Source organism: Anoplopoma fimbria, chromosome 5 (assembly GCF_027596085.1).
Source record: "Anoplopoma fimbria isolate UVic2021 breed Golden Eagle Sablefish chromosome 5, Afim_UVic_2022, whole genome shotgun sequence".
In the NCBI taxonomy this organism is placed as follows: Eukaryota; Metazoa; Chordata; class Actinopteri; order Perciformes; family Anoplopomatidae; genus Anoplopoma; species Anoplopoma fimbria.
Genome location: NC_072453.1, coordinates 5294181 through 5311119, shown reverse-complemented (window position 1 = coordinate 5311119; position 16939 = coordinate 5294181). Strand labels below are relative to the sequence as shown.

Below are 16939 nucleotides of genomic sequence, written 5' to 3'. Positions count from 1 at the left end.
TTTTTAAAAACATAAAATATTGCAATATTCAAAGCTGAATGTAGTTTCTAATAAAATCTAAACAGGTTAAAATAACTGTTATTTTGTAAGCATTCAACAAAGGTTTTGACATTGAAACAATTGCAAAGCTTTTACTCTAAGAAGCAAACATACTGTGCGTTTCTGGGACTGAGAATGACCTTTTTCTAATTCAACTAGTTTAAACATTTTGTGAGCTTTTAACATACTCGCTGTGTTTTTTGCTTTTTTAGAAGTGCCCTTTCACCTAACTGAACACATTTGAGACAGAACAATATAGCCTACTAACAATTCACATATGAATAAGTCCTTTAATAACACACTCCTATGTTTTAGTGGTGCACACTAATATAACATAAGGAGAAAAGTTAAAAGAACTGAGGACATAGCTAGGTAGTTAGATAGAGACCAGACGCTATACTCACACACCACATTTGATTAAGCTCTTTTGCCTGTTAATCTTTAGTAATACAATTAATTCATTAAAGGTTAATGGTCCTGTCACTGCAAAACTGCACATATGAACATGGAAAAGTCAGTGTTTTAGTGTGTGTGTGTGTGTGTGTGTGTGTGTGTGTGTGTGTGTGTGTGTGTGTGTGTGTGTGTGTGTGTGTGTCGGTGTGCACAGAGCACACACACTCCGAGCGAAGCGGCTTCTTCTTTATGAAGAGAAAATGAAGAAACAGAGACACAGGCAGAGCAAACGTCTCGGGGAAATTGGTGTTAAAACGAAATAACGCAACACTCCGCGCACGGCGATGTCGACGCTGAGTTAAACATCGTATCTCGTAACCTCGTGTTTGTCTTATTTTGGGGCCGTTCAGAGGATCGGAGCCAAATGTCAGATCTGAGTCCGCTCCTCCTGATAGATGTAAAGCGACGACGGCGGCGCGGCTGCCCTCGGACGAAAAAACAAGGCAAGGAAGGGTGGAGGGGGGGCAATAACGCAGTGAGAGCCACATGGGCGGGGTTTGAGTGTGGGGTCTCCGCCAATGAGAGCTCAGATTAGGGTTCCAGCCCCCACGTGGGTCCTGAGTTCCACGCAACAGTGACCAGGCTTCTGACCAATCACGGACGCGCAGGGTGTTAATCTCGACGCTGATTGGCTCGCCGTGTTCCACAGAGTCCCCTCACTCATCACGTTTAGCCCTTTGTTATTAACTCTTTCCTACCACACAGGAAGGAGCTGCTCTGCCCATAAAACAGCAACCCGCACTGTAATAGCCAAATGTGAATTAATGAATGATTCAGAGGCGGTTTGTTTTTAGAAACGCGATACATCAGTTAATCCGGACTGTTTCAAAGCCTCGTTTCAGACACATTTAAAGAAAAGCGAGGGTAATATACTGAACTGTAGTGAAGCACATGGGGCAACCAGCTTTTCCTTTACAAACGTGCGTGTCGCCCCGATCATAATCAAATCAGCATGCAAGAAAAACCAATGGGATTAAAAGCACATGATAAATGCATGCTTGGTAGTGAGGTATAACCCACATTCACAGATTCAGTGGGTCAGACCTGCTCCTGTTATACCACGTACAGCCTGCATTACAGACTCTGGTATACAGTGACTGGAAATGATTGAAACATGGGGAACTAGTCCCCCTCCTCCTCTCTCGTTTTAATTGCACTGATGTTTTACAGTTGATAACGCTGCACGTGTTGTTGACGCCTTTCAGTTTCAGCAAAGTCTCTCTCTCTCCCCCTCCAAAAAAAAAGGAGACATTAAAAGCAGCCATTTTAAATAGCACTAAAGTCATTCCCTCCTACGCTATGCAGTCACACAGGCACCAACACTGACAAACCAAGCATCAATCTTCTCTCTTTTTTTTTTTTTTTTTTTTACCCTCCAAAAAAATATATAGGCAAGGTTCTCATAAAGGAGCCAAAGTAGAAGGCTGACACCGCCTCCCAGTGGTAGCTTTGGGAATTACAGTTGTGAGCGTGCCAGGTCAAGTGTGTGTGAGGATGTTTCAACATGCATGAAAATCATAGATGAAACTAGAAAAGAGTGACTAAGACGTTTGTTTTCTCACTGCAGTACTTGTGGTTATAGTTGTACTACATTAGTTTAGATGCAAGACACTAATAATGTTCATCAAATGGAACAAAATGTAAAAGTGTATGTGTGTGTCTTTGCCAACATTCCTGCTGGCAACAGGATTGCGTGTTTGGTTAGCATTGAAACAAGATTTGTTTTTATCATTGATATGTCAGCCAGACAGTGATTACAGTTGAAGCTCTTGTGGGTGGTAGCATCCAAAAACTTATTTTCATTTATTCATACGCATGTCAGAAAAACATGTGACTGCAATAAAAAAAAGAGAAGAAAGTCTTTGCCATTATTTTTCTAACAAAGTTGTGTATTCTTATGAAAACAATAAGACAATCACTTCTGGGTTAACAAGTAAGAGCCATTTAAGTTGGCCAGTCTCAGGAACCAGGAGTTCCCAATTCTAGGATTTAGGTTTATATGCAGTCAGTTCTTTTAACCGTTTTACACTTTTTTACCCTGATGAAGTTACGCCTACACCTCAAATATGACAAAGAAGTCATAACAGTACCTCAGAATACTCAACAAAGTCTGTGTTTTCCTTTTTTCCCCCCCTTGTTCTCTTCTGGCACAACCCGGCCCTTAGATAGTCATGTTTAACTGATTAACAGGTTGCCCTGAAATGCATACTTAAAGTGTTGAGTACAAATTTGGGTCCTGATACAAGTTCTTACTAAAACACATTCATGTGTCAGGGAACAGAGGAAGTAAAGTGAACAAAAACCCTTTACAGCTTGTTTTGGCATGCTCTTTGCAACAACAAGGACAACCGCTGGACTGAAAGATTGATCCAGGTGATCTTTCTTTCATTCAGTTCACAACCTCTGGAATTGAACTGAAGATGAGAGAGCGAGGACGGGGTGGGGGGGAATGACTTAAAGTGGAAAAAGAGGGGGAGGGAAAGAATGACTGGAGGAAGAGTGTGGAAGGGAGTGTGTATCTGCGGTGTGTAGGGAAGGGGGTGTCTGTAAGTGCAGGGGGGGGCACTGTGGGGTATGAGGCAGCCCCCGCAGTCCCAAGTAATGGCAGAATAGAACTTAATAGGGTAGAAAAAGGCTGGAGGCTGTTAACTCAGAACGGTCATTTTGAATTTCCCATTCTCTCCCTCAGTCACTCCCTTCCTCATCCCTTCTTCCATGCACCTTCTATGTCTTTAACGTGGTTTCCCATCCCTGTCTGTCTGTGTAATTTGCCGATTCTCCCCCCGTCTCCTTCCACCCTTAACCCGTCTCCCACTGGTCACCTTTCAGCCGTTGCCCCTTTCCTCTCCTCTCTTCCGACACCCCTTCTCCTCGCTCCTCATCTTCTCCTCCTCGGCACCTCTGCACCTCTCGTCGCCTTCACCCATCCATCCTTCCCTCTTCCTTCCCTTGCCTCATCTCTCCCTTCCCTTCTCACCTCCCTCTCCTCCTCCCCCCTCTGTGTCTCCTTGGAGGAGGTGTAATGATAGCTATTTGAGTGTCATCAGAGGACCACTGTAATGGCTTCTAAAGCACCATTCCACGGTTGCCACGGTGAACCTTGCACAGCCGCCGTCCCAGAATAAGGGTTGAAGAAAAAAAAAGAAAAAGAAAAGAAAAAAAAACAACATCTGGTTGGATATCGACAGGCGTCACAGAATGAGTGCCGGCGCAACAGCAGACGATGACGTGGCCCCCGGGGGCCACGGAGAGCGAGCTAATGATGCGTAGGATAGGACACATATGAGGAGGAAGTACAGTAATAGTGATAATAGTGATGGTGATGAAAATAATAGACTGATAACAATAATAGTGTATGACTTTTTTTATTTTCGTGTCCATCTACTCCTCCTGCGTACCGTTTTCTCCAAATCTCTGCGCTGTGCTCCCTATATGTGTGTGTATTTGTATATTAGATAAGAAAGGGAGACAGAGAATGTGTTGGTTTCCCCGATGAAGATTTCATGCATGGGGAATGTGAAGATGTGATTTCCAATTTACTTATGTTATTTTAAAGACAGTCAGTGTTGCTTCACACATGCACACATGAACCATTCAGCTCCTCGTACCAATTGGAGGCATCTTGTCCAAGAAGCAGAGTGAACGTTTAAAGTGATGTGATTTAGCCACATCATCAAGTGTGTTTATGAACAGACAGGTGGACTAGAGTGTTTTTCAAATGTCCTGATGGACTACAGTAGCCCACCTATTGTAAAAACGTATTTTACCCTGCTAATGCCATTTAATGTCCCTTTCTTTGTTTGAATGGCACGTGTCTGTTGAATTGAATAGTAAAGGTTAAAAGAACACCTAAATCTCTACAATTTTGCATTGCAATTTTCTGTTTTTTAGCTGCAATGTAAGAGACAGTTGGTAAAAGGCCTATAATAATTATCAAAACAACATTTCGTAAGACTTTTTGAACAGAGTCTCTTTATATGTTCTCATTTAGATAATAACAGTTGATGTAAACACTGATGTGAAGAGTCAGCATTTTAATAAACACTTTTCTTTATCATATGACCATTATTAAAAAGATATGTCTCACACACACACACACACACACACACACACACGCACACACACACACACACACACACACACACACACACACACACACACACACACACACACACACACACACACACACACACACACACACACACACACACACACACACACACACACACACGTGACAGCGGCCGCTTTAATCATCTCTAGGGCTTCAAAATTATCCAAGAAAAGAAAGCTGTTTGTTATGAAAAGGATCCTTTATGAATTGTTATAATTAAAATTAAACAAGAAAACCCAAATTACCCAGTGCCTACTGTATTACAGCGACGAGTAGAACTAAAATTATTATTTTATTTTTGAAAAGTACCACAGCCCCAGGTTTGGCTTCATGTCTGATCCCAGTGTTGGTTCTAGGACATTTTGAAGCATTTCCGAGGTTCCTATTTAGATACTTTGTGGGTAAAAGGGATCATTTTCATTTTCATGATTATTGCAACATTTCGATAGATGATTTTTGCAAAGCCAGAGGTCTGCTCCTGGGTTCTTATCGTATCTACAGAGTTTTTACCATAGTAGTTGCATACTGTGGGGATAAAACTAGCAGGAAAAAGCAAAGCAGCAAAGTTTAGGGAAGCTGATCTCAAGCCAACATCTCAGAAATGTGGGATGACCGTCTGCTTAGTGTTCACACACTCAATTACACCACTCATGTCCCTCAGTATCTGTGTTTGTGTGTGTGTGTGAGACTTTATGTGTATGTGACTGTGTGACACACATTGTGTATCACATTTTGCGTTAAAGCGCAGCAGTTCAAGTCTGGGTCAGGAGGAGTAAATCTTCGGGTGGGTGGTGTTTACTATGAACTCTTGGACCCTTTTCTAACCTTTGTGTGCGTGTGTGTGTGTTTATGTGTGTGTGTGTGTGTGTGTGTGTGTGTGTGGTGATGACACGCATGTTGCTGTGGGTCATTGAGTCTCTGTGTATGTTTATAGCCATTGACAAGCAGAAGGGGGAGTGAGTGTGTGTGTGTGTGTGTGTGTGTGTGTGTGTGTGTGTGTGTGTGTGTGTGTGTGTGTGTGTGTGTGTGTGTGTGTGTGTGTGTGTGTGTGTGTGTGTGTGTGTGTGTGTGTGTGTGTGTGTGTGAGGAGTGGGGAGGGGTTGTGCCGGTAGATTAGCCAGGTTGGGATGATTGGTTTGAGGATTAGATGGATTCAGGAACAGACACGTCTGTTTACTCTGCAAAGAAGACTTATAATAGGCTGATTGGCAAGGTTGATTAGTCACAAACACACACACACACACACACACACACACACACACACATGCAGGCACACTTGCTGCAAACACACAGTCATTCAAAACCCCATATGTTGATTAGCTTATTATTGTTTCCTCTACAACAGCCACCATCTCCTTTCCCTTTGCTTGTCTACTAAATTTGTATGTAGAGCGCGACTCCCTCGGCCTCTCAGACACATTTCCCATTAGGACTGACCCAGAGAGCTTGCAATCAGAGAAGGTGTGTAACTTAACCCCCAGCATAGGCAAGTAAGGGGAGCCGCACTCAGGCAACTACCCCAGAGGCATGGGGAGCGCTCTGGTTACCCGGTGCTGTATGTGCATGTGTGTGTGTGTGAGTGTGTGTGTGTGCGCGCATTGTTTCTACTTACCTGTCTTTATGTGTCACAGAAAGAGGCGAAATGCAGAGCTCCGAATAAAGCGCAGAGAAAGGCAGGATTATACACATGGCAGGTTAGAGAAAGGCAGAGAGAGAGAAGGAGAGGATGGGAGGAAAGAGCGACAGAGGGAGGCTTAAGACTACAGAGGAGAGCACCCTTTGTTGCTGAGTTCAGCTGTGATGGACGGCTTATGTTTAGGGGAAGAGTGAAGGAGTCCTTCAATGCGCTACCATAAAATTTGCAGGACCGCCGAGGATGTTCTTCTTCACTGATCAAACTTTTGTCTGACAAACGAGGATCCTGGACTTCAAGGAGGGTGAAGAAGAAGGTCAGTGTATTCGACGTGATCCATAGATAGTCGGCAAAGGAACCAAAGGAGGGGCAAAATCAAAACCCAAGGGAAGGCTAGTCAGGTGGGACAAGGTGATTGAGCCCTCGGGGTGAATAACAAGTCAAGCAAGAGTGAGGCTGGACGAGAGAGCACAAGAGAGAGAGAGCGAGGGGGGGGGATCAGCTGCAGAGTTGGAGTTAAGCAGTCCAGAACAAAATTAGTCTGCAGAGAAAGAAAGGTTGACTAAAGAGAGATCAAGCTTGACTCAAGTCTTTGCTGCCTGATTATGGTGAGGAGAGTTAGCGGTGGAGGGGAGACCCGATCAACAGGACGTGAGAGCCAGTGAGAGAAGGAAAGGAGAGAGAAGGAATTACAAGAGGACGCTTTTCGAAAGAAGCCTCTTAAATCTGGGAGTTGGAATTAGAGCCGCAGAAACTGCAGAGGGGAAGCCACAAAACCACAGTAAGTAAATTAGGAGGCTGGAGCAGGAAAAATATATAATAAAGCCATGGGCGGGGGGAAGGAATTTGTGGTCTATGGAGTGCTTTATATACTGTACCTTAATGAATTGATTTCCTGTCTCTAAGACTTTCTCATTTCATCATTCTCCATGACTTCATCCCCTTCCCTTATTCCTCACCTCTTCAAACAACTCTTTAAACTGCCCTTTTTTAAGGAATAACCCTCACTTCTGCATCCCATGTCAGGTCTATTGGCCAGGTCTTCCCCTCCCATCCCTAACTTGCCTCACCCCTTGTCTCCTTCTCCTGAATCCACAGGTGAAGATGCCTGCTAATGGGAACCGTCCCTTGAAGTTGCAGTTTGGTCTCATCAACCATGAGGGTCGTTACCTTACTGCCGAGGCCTTTGGCTTCAAGGTACTAACAGAATCTTAACATATTGCCAGGATGTGTCTTTTTTTGATTAGGCATGAACTTGTTATATAGAGAACATAAGGCCTAGGATGAAAGGCCCTTATGCTCCTATGTTGGAACATTTGCTTTTCCCTCAGGTGAATGCGTCAGCACCCAGCCTGAAGAAGAAGCAGATATGGACCCTAGAGCAGGACTCTCAGGACGCCCAGGTGGTCTACTTGCGTAGCCACCTGGGACGCTACCTGGCCTCCGACAAGGACGGCAAAGTCACCTGTGAGGCCGATGGACAAAATTCTGACTGCCGCTTTCTCATCGTGGCTCAGTCAGATGGTCGTTGGGCCCTGCAGTCTGAGCAGCACCTGCGCTTCTTCGGTGGCTCTCGGGACTACCTGTCCTGCTTTGCACAGGTAATCACAGATGCCGAGCTGTGGGCGGTGCACCTGGCTCTGCATCCTCAGGCCAACCTGCTGTCTGTGGCCCGCAAGCGCTACGCCCACCTCTCCATGGAGGACGGGGAAATCGCTGTGGATATGAACATTCCCTGGGGCGTGGCAGCGCTCCTGACACTTGTCTACCTGGATGGCAAGTATTGCCTCAAGACCTGCGACAGCCGCTTCCTCAGCAATGACGGGAAGCTGTTGATGCAGAGTAGCAGGACCACGGCGTACACGCTGGAGCTGAAGTGTGGGAAGCTGGCCTTTAAAGACTGTGAGGGGAAGTACTTGTCTCCCATGGGGCCCACTGGCACCCTGAGGTCTGGACGGTGCTCCAAGCCGGGCAAAGATGAACTGTTTGACCTAGAGGAGAGCCACCCACAGGTGGTTTTGATGGCCGCCAACGGGCGATATGTCTCCATAAGACAAGGTAAGGAAAACACAGACACACATCAGCAGGATATTTTTGCCTTGAGGCCTTGCATGCATTTACAAGTCGCAACTCTTTCAGCTTCCTAGGTTTCCTAAAGTCTTACACAAATCCCAAATGTCTGATTAAATTGACCAAAGGCTGACCTTATGTGCCATTGAGGTTGGTCACATGAGCCTTTAGCTGACACACAGTGACCTGCTCACATACATAAACAAAGTTGCAACAAATACTACAGCTACTACAGTTACTCCTACTAACCTATACACAGTACATAGTGTGCACTGATACGCCCCCAGGAAAACTGACCTTACTATTCACAGGAAGTAACTTGTGTGCATGGTTTATCTGCATGGTAAAGGGAATAGGCCACTCTCTGAAGATTGACAACTGTTAAGGGATGCATGGTAATTATGGGTAGTGTAATTTGCACATCAACAGGCATCGACATCACATTGAATAGTGGCATCTTTCCAGGAAAACAAAATAGATGAGGCTGAAATGGGAGACCATCAGCCTCATTTGGTAGACCTGATACAAACACTTCATTCGTTTTAGAGCTGCAACTGATTCAGGTTAGTTCACTGTCGGTATTGAGTCTTAAACCTGTGACAGATTTACTGTGTACCTATGCTGAGAATAACTACAAAGTTTTTCATGTATGAGTTTGTGCTAAAAATGAATGTTGTCAATGAATATGTTGTATTCCTAAAACAGTGGATACTCGTTATTGAATGCAGCATATATAATGAAAAGAAGTTTTGCCAAATAATCCGCCATAAATGGTAATCCTTTCTAAAATCCCCTTTCATTCCGTCTCAGATCTACCTCCTGGCTTTGGGGGTAATGATGTTAACGCTGTACGCTTTTCCCTTTGGGGCTTACTGACACAGCTGCTTGTAACCTATATGCTGTATAGTGCTGCTCTGTTGATACTGTATTATGTATTTACTCTCCAGTCTTGTCACAGGGCTGTTGGAGTGCGTTATTTGATCAGCATGCAGGCCCGACAGCAAACTACTATACTGATGGATTACACCTTCTCCACATTGGCTTCAAAGTTGATGTTTTGTTTTTCACAGAAACATGGTTTGAATTTCTTCTTACACTCTGATCAGTGTAAATACTAGAAAAACTGTAATTGTGACGATCCGGTTTCATCTAACCAAAGCTGCACTAGACGGACTTGGACAAGTGTTCAGTTGCTGATATTTTAAATGGTTTGCTGGTCTGATTTTGAAACTGGATTTGGGGTGGATTAGCATACACCAACCGTGCTTGTCAGCATACTTGGCCATGACACCCATCCACTGGCTGCAGATTCTTGTCTGCAGGGTCGAATTACTTCAGCCCCCGGGTGCAGTAACTGAATCTCTCCCCGCTCATTGTTCCTGGGTAGCAGTGGGAGCTTCAGGCAGAAACCAAATGACTGGGAGCTCTGTAAACTGATTGGTTGAAGGGAAGGAATGATGTGGTGCAGTGTAACACACACAATCAGTACATAGAGCAGCTTCATGTACGAACGTATGCACAGACAGGAATATTTGCAGCATGCTCACATTTTTCTGTTGCTGTCTATCTCTTTCTTTCTCACTCTCTCTTCCTACACTTGTTCTGCACAAACAAAAGCTTTATCTTCCTCACACACACTCGCCCCCGCACACAACCATACCATCCTGCTGCGGCGAGTGGTGAGTTGAGGTGTGTTGAATTATTGATGAAGTTGGCCCCTGTTCCTGGAAGGCGAAGGGGGGGAGTCTGCTTTCAGAAACCCAAGCTGCCTCTCACCTGGGGCCAAGGCTTCTGCCCCTCTGAGTCCCACTCTAACCCGCTAATCTAACCCAGTTACCCCCAGCACGTCAGTCAGGGCTGATGTGCTGATGAAAATCAAGGAAACAAACTGATAAAGACAAAGACCTATATAAGGTGAAAGCTTACTTATTGTATAAGTTGGACTAAAAGAGGGACAAAAGCACAAATTTGGCAAATCCTTTCATGTTAGTGCCTCCAAATTCTTTAGTACGGGGGTGAAAATACCTTGTTACCTTCTACCTTTTGGTTCCACATGATGATTAAGGAGATGAAGAGAAAAATTGAAAGTAGAGAATCGAGGGTACAACTCTCAAAGGATCTGAGGACAATAGGAGAATGTGTGGAGACAGGTGTGCTCTTCGTCCTCCTTTATGTCATCTGTGTCTTTACACATCTATTAGCACCATTGTTTCTGCTCCATTTAGCACAGAGGAGTCACATTGGCTATCTATTTTAAAGCGAGTACGAGAGCAGTAAATGGGTTAGTAATAAAAGAGGGTCACCTGTAATGAGGTAGAGCTGAATTCAGATATCAAATTGTTAAAAAAGGAAAGCAATGGAATGCAGAAAATGCTTTCTACCTTGAGTGGTTCATCTTTATTACTTGCAGAGTGTGTGTATGTGTGTGTATGTGTGTGTGTGTGTGTGTGTGTGTGTGTTTGTGTGTGTGTGTGTGTGTGTGTGTGTGTGTGTGTGTGTGTGTGTGTGTGTGTGTGTGTGTGTGTGTGTGTGTGTGTGTGTCTTAGCAGCTCATGTAGATCTGCCATCATGTCTCTCATCATCTCCATGTGGTTTCGCTGTACGCTGAAAGTGAGTAGGAGACGATAGTCCATAGAGACAAACTTTTCATTAACACACGTGAACACATGCACAAAAATACATACTTGAACACGTGATGAACACATGCATACACAGGGAATAAAACGGGAGGACTGAAATAAAAAAAACAACAGAAAATGCAGTGTTGCAGAATATAGGATTGGGAGAATGATGAAAATAAGGGATAGGGGGATAGTGGCAGCAGCTTACCATTAATAATAGATGTCAGAGCCGGCTATTGCTGATGGATTAGTTAGGCCTGCTCCACTTGCGGCCTGCAGGTAGGACAACGCCAGAAAGTGGAGCTGGATCTGGGGTCTGATCCAAAATGTGGCACTGCTGATGTGTGCTTTTGTGAGTGTGTTTTTGTAGATGCACCAGCAAGTGTACTGATTAGGAGCGCACTGTGCATAGTTTATCAGTGATCATGGCTATGATGACAACACCTTATTTCGCATGCTTGACCAACTGCTGTGTCAAAGATGGTCATCAACACTGCTATTGATATCCTCGGATTGCTGGCTTGGATTTCAGCGTATCTAATCTCCTTTTCCCCCCAGTTTTCCTCCATCCTTCTCTCTTTCCTCTGTCCCCTCTCCTCTCATCTATCAGATAGTGTCTGCCAGGTCCCAGCCGAGCCCTGTCGGAGGATCATTTTTGGGTTGAATTAGTGTGAAATGGACACATGGAATAGGTAGACAAAGCATGACAAAGCATGACATTGAGTCGGGATGAAAGAGAATGAGAGTGATGGGCCCCCAGGCATAGGTGCGGAGTAGAGGGGCAGAAATGTATGCTTCAAATGCACTTAAGATCAATGATAATTCACCAGATGTAAGACCTCAAGATACCTAGTTTATCAGGTGTGAATGAGATGTGATAAAAGCGTCCCGGTAGCTCAGTAACCATGACATCTTTGTCACATGTCATCCCATTTCTCCATCCTTCAGTCTGTATCTGCAGTCAGATATCAAATTAAAGCAAAAACGCCTCAAAAGATTCTTAAAACAGATGGGATTCACACTGTCATGAAGCACAGGCCAAGGCTGAAAAACTGGTATAAAAAATGTATGAAGAAATTATTTTTTTTCAATCAAAAAACTGCTGTGAGGCGTCTTCAAACTGGTACAGACATGTGCATCTATGTTGGAATATGCAGATGTAACTTGTATGCATGCATCCCTCATTTACCTTAAACCACTTGATGCAGCGTGTCATAGTGAGCTCAGGTTTATTACTTGTGATGTCTTTAAAGCACAACAACATAAGCATATAGGAGAAACCTGAGTTGACCTAACTCAGGACATGCAGACTCAAATATCTCAGGAACTAGAGGATGGATTACCATGACGTTCTTTAAAAAAATGAAAGTTCTAGCGCCATCACCAGGTGAAAGTTTAATTACTTTGTTTTATGACAAAATACCTGCATATATACCATTAAAGTCAGCCGTATCTGTACTTAATGTTTAGTGCATGACGGTGTAGAACACAGGTGCACTTTCCTGGAAAGCATGGCCTTCATCTGTTGTGCCTTGAGAAACCCGATTCAGTTCTTTCAGTTACAATGCTGATTCAGTATATGAAGTAAAGTCAGTTCTGTCGGAAAATGTAATGTTTAAGATTTGTTTGTGCATGCACTGAAACACCTTTAGCGGGCATATTAACATGCTTACGTTAGGATTAAATCAGAGCACCGCTGTGCCTAAATAGAGCCTCACTGAACTACTAGCACGGCCTGCCTTGTCTCTGACAGAGCGCTTTAATATGGAGTGAAGAAGAAAACAGTCCCAAAACCCAGACTTTTTAAAGCATTTTTCCAATTCTGGTTCCCTCCTGTCGAAGTCAATAGGTTTTTTGAATGTTAATTTTGTTTTATGCCTGAAATACGGCCTGTGGTTAACACAAGCGTAAATTATTCTAACATTTTGTTCTACTATATTAAATACGTCAGTAAACAACCATTGTGCTCGTGCAACCGTCGTGTAGTTCGTTTTCTAGCTTAACGTTTGCTTTTTACTTCTGGTGATTGTACTCACGCGTGAAAAATCATAATGGTGTTGTTCATTTGTGAAGATTATCTTGCTAGTCAAAATGTGAAAGTATCATAAACTTGTGTTTGCGACAGAGTTTATTTCCTTCAATAATCCAAAATCTAATGAAAAAATCCCATTGGCATTTTTATTTTGAGGGAGTGCGTTATGTGTTATGTGTTACATAGCAGTCTACTTCTGGTACTTTTTATACATTTGGTTTTCAAGAGGTTCCAGTCTTTAATTTACCTTTTGATTATTTATTTTTTAAGTCACTGTCGTCAAAGTATGGTTAAATACAAGTCCCCTCTATACATGAATATACTTTGGGTCCTTAAAGATGTATAAAACAACATAGCCAGTTAATGCAGTTACATTTTTAAGCATGTTTTCCACATGCCTGATCCTTCATCGCTCCGTTAGCTCGAGGATGAGAAGGGTTGGTAATTATCTGTGCATCCCGCTAAGTGTGGACCATAAAATCCTCTGGTCTTTTCCTGTTTTTTCCTTTATTCTTTTACTGAGGGGATTGAGGGATTGGAAGGGTAGCACTTGAAAGCTGATTACATCAGAGCCCCGCTGTGAAGAGGGCAGATAGGCAGGGCCGGAGGTGGGGTGATGGTGGGTGGGTGGTGGGAGGTACAGGGGTCAGGAGGAAGGAGGGAGAGATGGGGGAAGGGAGGAAGGTAGAGAAAGGGGGAACCAGAGAAGGGAGCAAGGGAGAGATAACAGGGGGGTGATAAGCACACATGAGTGCTGTTAAAAGATTAAGGAAATGCATCTAATTTGGGATTTGGCTCTTTGCAATCTTTCTCTTGGTGGTGACCAGCAATTGTTATATTCCTCTGCCAACATTTATGATAATGTTTAAAGTTGAAATATTACAGTGGCCTGCTTTAATGTCATAAAGAACTTTTAAAAATAGAGAAGCAGTTGATAGTAAAGCTGCCTTCTGACTTTTTGAAACCAAACCACCATTAAAGCAGAAAGGGAGTGATTCCACTGTGTTGTGTTTCTAATGGTTTGACACAGATACTCAATGTACATTCAATGTGTGAGCAATGGAAATGCTAAAATAATTGGTTTCTGAGTGTTTGGCAATCAAAGGTGTGGTTTCTGTTTGGTTGTGAAATAGTCAATGTCATTCATGCAGAGTGTGAGTGTTATCTCTGTTATCTCTGTGAAGCACATTTTATTATAAGAAGCATGCATTCTACACATTTAGTGTGTGACAGCTTGTCTCTGGAAGATTCTCCTGCATGGGCAAATTAAGCGTATTTATTTTATTTACATACATATTCTGTCTGTATATGCATCCAGAACCACAATCAGTGAACATGTATTTACCCTCGGGAAAGTATATCCTTGGCTCATCAGAGCAAGGGTGCAGTTTAAGAAGGAATCGCTTAAAAACAACCCAACATCCCAGGATCAAATGTGATTAGCAACTCTTTCATGCTGGGCCAAACTAAACATAACAATACAACCTGATGAGGAGGCTGCTATGTTGCTGTTTCCCCAAATTACATTGTTGGTTTTCGACTTGCATTAATAATCCAAAAAAGGAAAGAAGAAGTCTGTAGAGAACTCAGTTTATTTTATGAACAAACACCTCAAACACCTCAGTACAATCAAATATATTTTTCTGAACACGCATTTTGATGCTGCCTTAAGTTTCAGCAGCAATTGCACATAAGCAATATACAACACTGCAATAAAAATGACTGAAATGGAAAGTGACCATTAATAAAAAATTGTGAACAGCAGTGAATGGATGGATTTCTCCAGACACTTAATAGTCCTCAACATTTAATGTTGAAGTATTAATGACATCGCATGCTTGCTCTGCCCTCCCAGGAGTAAGCCTTGCAGCCAATCAGGAAGATGAGACGGACATGGAGACGTTTCAGATGGAGATCGACAAGGAAACCAGGAAGTGTACGTTTCGCACCAGCCAAGGGAACTACTGGGATCTGGTGGCCCACGGAGGCATCCAGAGCACTGCCACTGAAGTGTGAGTGAACGCTCTCATGTATCTTGTTCCCAGTAAAAGTGTATACATAATCAATTGTATGTGTCAGGTCTATCTATATTTTACATAACAGATATGGGCTTACAAAAGGAACTGTTCAATCATTACCTCCCTATCGAAACATAAATGTTACTTTTTAATCACATGCAACCTTCCACTATGAACTTTGACCTCTGAGTTCACACGTTATGGACTGTAAATGTGAATCAATGCTTCATACAATTTAAAGTGACACAATAGCAGATATTTATTGAAGGAATAATGCTACATTGTCACCAACCCATTCTCACCGATCACAAAAAAGTGTCATTGAAAATGCAAGCCGGGCCTAAAAATGTAATCTATTGAAAGGAGAAGTGATTGATGACTAACACTAAAATAATGAAAATAATAGGCATGCATATAGGGATGTGTCACTAGTTTGAGTTCATAATCTCAACCCCCTAAACCTATCTTGACAACTTCAGTCTTTCTTAGTTAACCTGCTTTACCTTGTATGTGCACTCAACGTGCAAACACAGTATTTCCAAAGCACTTAAAAGCGAGGAAAGTCAAATGTTCTCCCCTGTTATGCTCACCTGCAGGTCAGCAAACACCATGTTTTCAGTTGAGTGGCTTGGCCACAGGGTGGCACTAAAGGCTAACAATGGAAAATACATCTGTACCAAGAAGAACGGCCAGCTACTGGCTGTCAGTGACTCCATAGGTAAAAGACAATTTTAGGTTTTGTTCTTCTCTGCCCATCTATTCACTAATGTACCTCCTCCCTCTGACTCCCCCTTGTGTTCCCTCTCATGTGTCTTCATGATTTCCTTGTCTCCTTTTGTCAGGCGAGGACGAGCAGCTCATTCTGAAGCTGATCAACCGACCCATGCTGATCCTGAGAGGAGAGAACGGGTTCATCTGCCACCACAAGAACTCCAACTTACTGGACGGCAGCAGATCGGTCTACGACATTTTCAACCTGCAGTTCAGTAATGGAGCGTACCATATTAAAGGTCAGGATATATCCACTAGAACAAGATTGATTTAATCCATGCTTCTTTTTGTTTTGCAGCTTTCTCTCAAACATATCCGTGTTTCAGCGACAACAAAAAAAAGTGTACTACACTGACACGCTGCTGCTGCTCTACTCTTTGTGTGTTCAAACTTTCAGGCGTGGACGGTCGGTTCTGGTACGTGAACAGCGCTGGACTAGTCTGCTCAGACGGGGAGGCCCCTGAGGATTTCACTGTGGAGCTCCTGGAGCACGGTCGCCTCGCCATCCGCAGCAAGAACGGCAAATATCTGCGTGGAGACCAGGGAGGCACGCTGAAGGGAGACGGACACAGCCTGAGCAGCTCAGCCCTTTGGGAGTATTAACACAATCCAACATTAGTCCTAATGCTGCATCCTCTCATCACCTGCTCTTCACCAATCAATGCTTTATCTAGAGATAAACTCTTTTTGAAGTGAAAGACAGTTACTGGTCAGAGACAAGATTTTTGTGATTTTATTCCACTTTTTTTCACTTTCTTGTTGCAAAGAGGTCGCAACAGAGACCTCACAACAGATAATTGCCTCATACGACAGGAGAACGTGCAAAATGAACTGACCATACTCAGCCAAGATAAGTCTCGAGTGAACAGCAAAAAGTTTGTCTGAATGAACATTTTAGTTTTTGTGTTGCTCCTTTGGATTGTTTTCTCAATGAGCTACTTTCAATATTGACGTGTAGATTTCTCAATGTCCTTGAACCCCTGCAGATGCAAACCCCTTGTTTTCTGGGAAACATCGTCTCCTCTTCTTTATCTCCCACTCCTGACATCTATTACGTTATTGACAGCAAGGCAACAAAGAGGTAATACAGGTGTGTAAATGATGACACTCCAGTCTAAGAAGTACAACCAATCAGGGTGCCACTTGAGACAGACATGGTTGCCATTACAAGTAAGGTCACCTTTTAGAAGT

General features: G+C 43.3%; 1 protein-coding gene across 1 annotated transcript; it reads left to right on the top strand.

Moving 5' to 3' along the window:
* The first annotated feature begins 7340 nt into the window (after positions 1 to 7340).
* Positions 7341 to 16351, top strand: fscn2b (fascin actin-bundling protein 2b, retinal). The gene is made up of 6 exons (XM_054599378.1): positions 7341 to 7433; positions 7568 to 8294; positions 14815 to 14971; positions 15574 to 15695; positions 15820 to 15987; positions 16146 to 16351. The coding sequence occupies exons 1-6, from the start codon at positions 7341 to 7343 to the stop codon at positions 16349 to 16351; spliced, it is 1473 nt and encodes a 490-aa protein (XP_054455353.1).
* The last annotated feature ends 588 nt before the right edge of the window (positions 16352 to 16939 follow it).

Excerpts from the sequence above, each read along its gene's own strand:
- fscn2b (XM_054599378.1), top strand. The coding sequence starts at position 7,341 with ATGCCTGCTAATGGGAACCGTCCCTTGAAGTTGCAGTTTGGTCTCATC. Across the intron at positions 14,972-15,573 it reads CAGAGCACTGCCACTGAAGT|GTCAGCAAACACCATGTTTT; the intron begins GTGAGTGAACGC and ends GCTCACCTGCAG. Across the intron at positions 15,696-15,819 it reads GGCTGTCAGTGACTCCATAG|GCGAGGACGAGCAGCTCATT; the intron begins GTAAAAGACAAT and ends TCCTTTTGTCAG.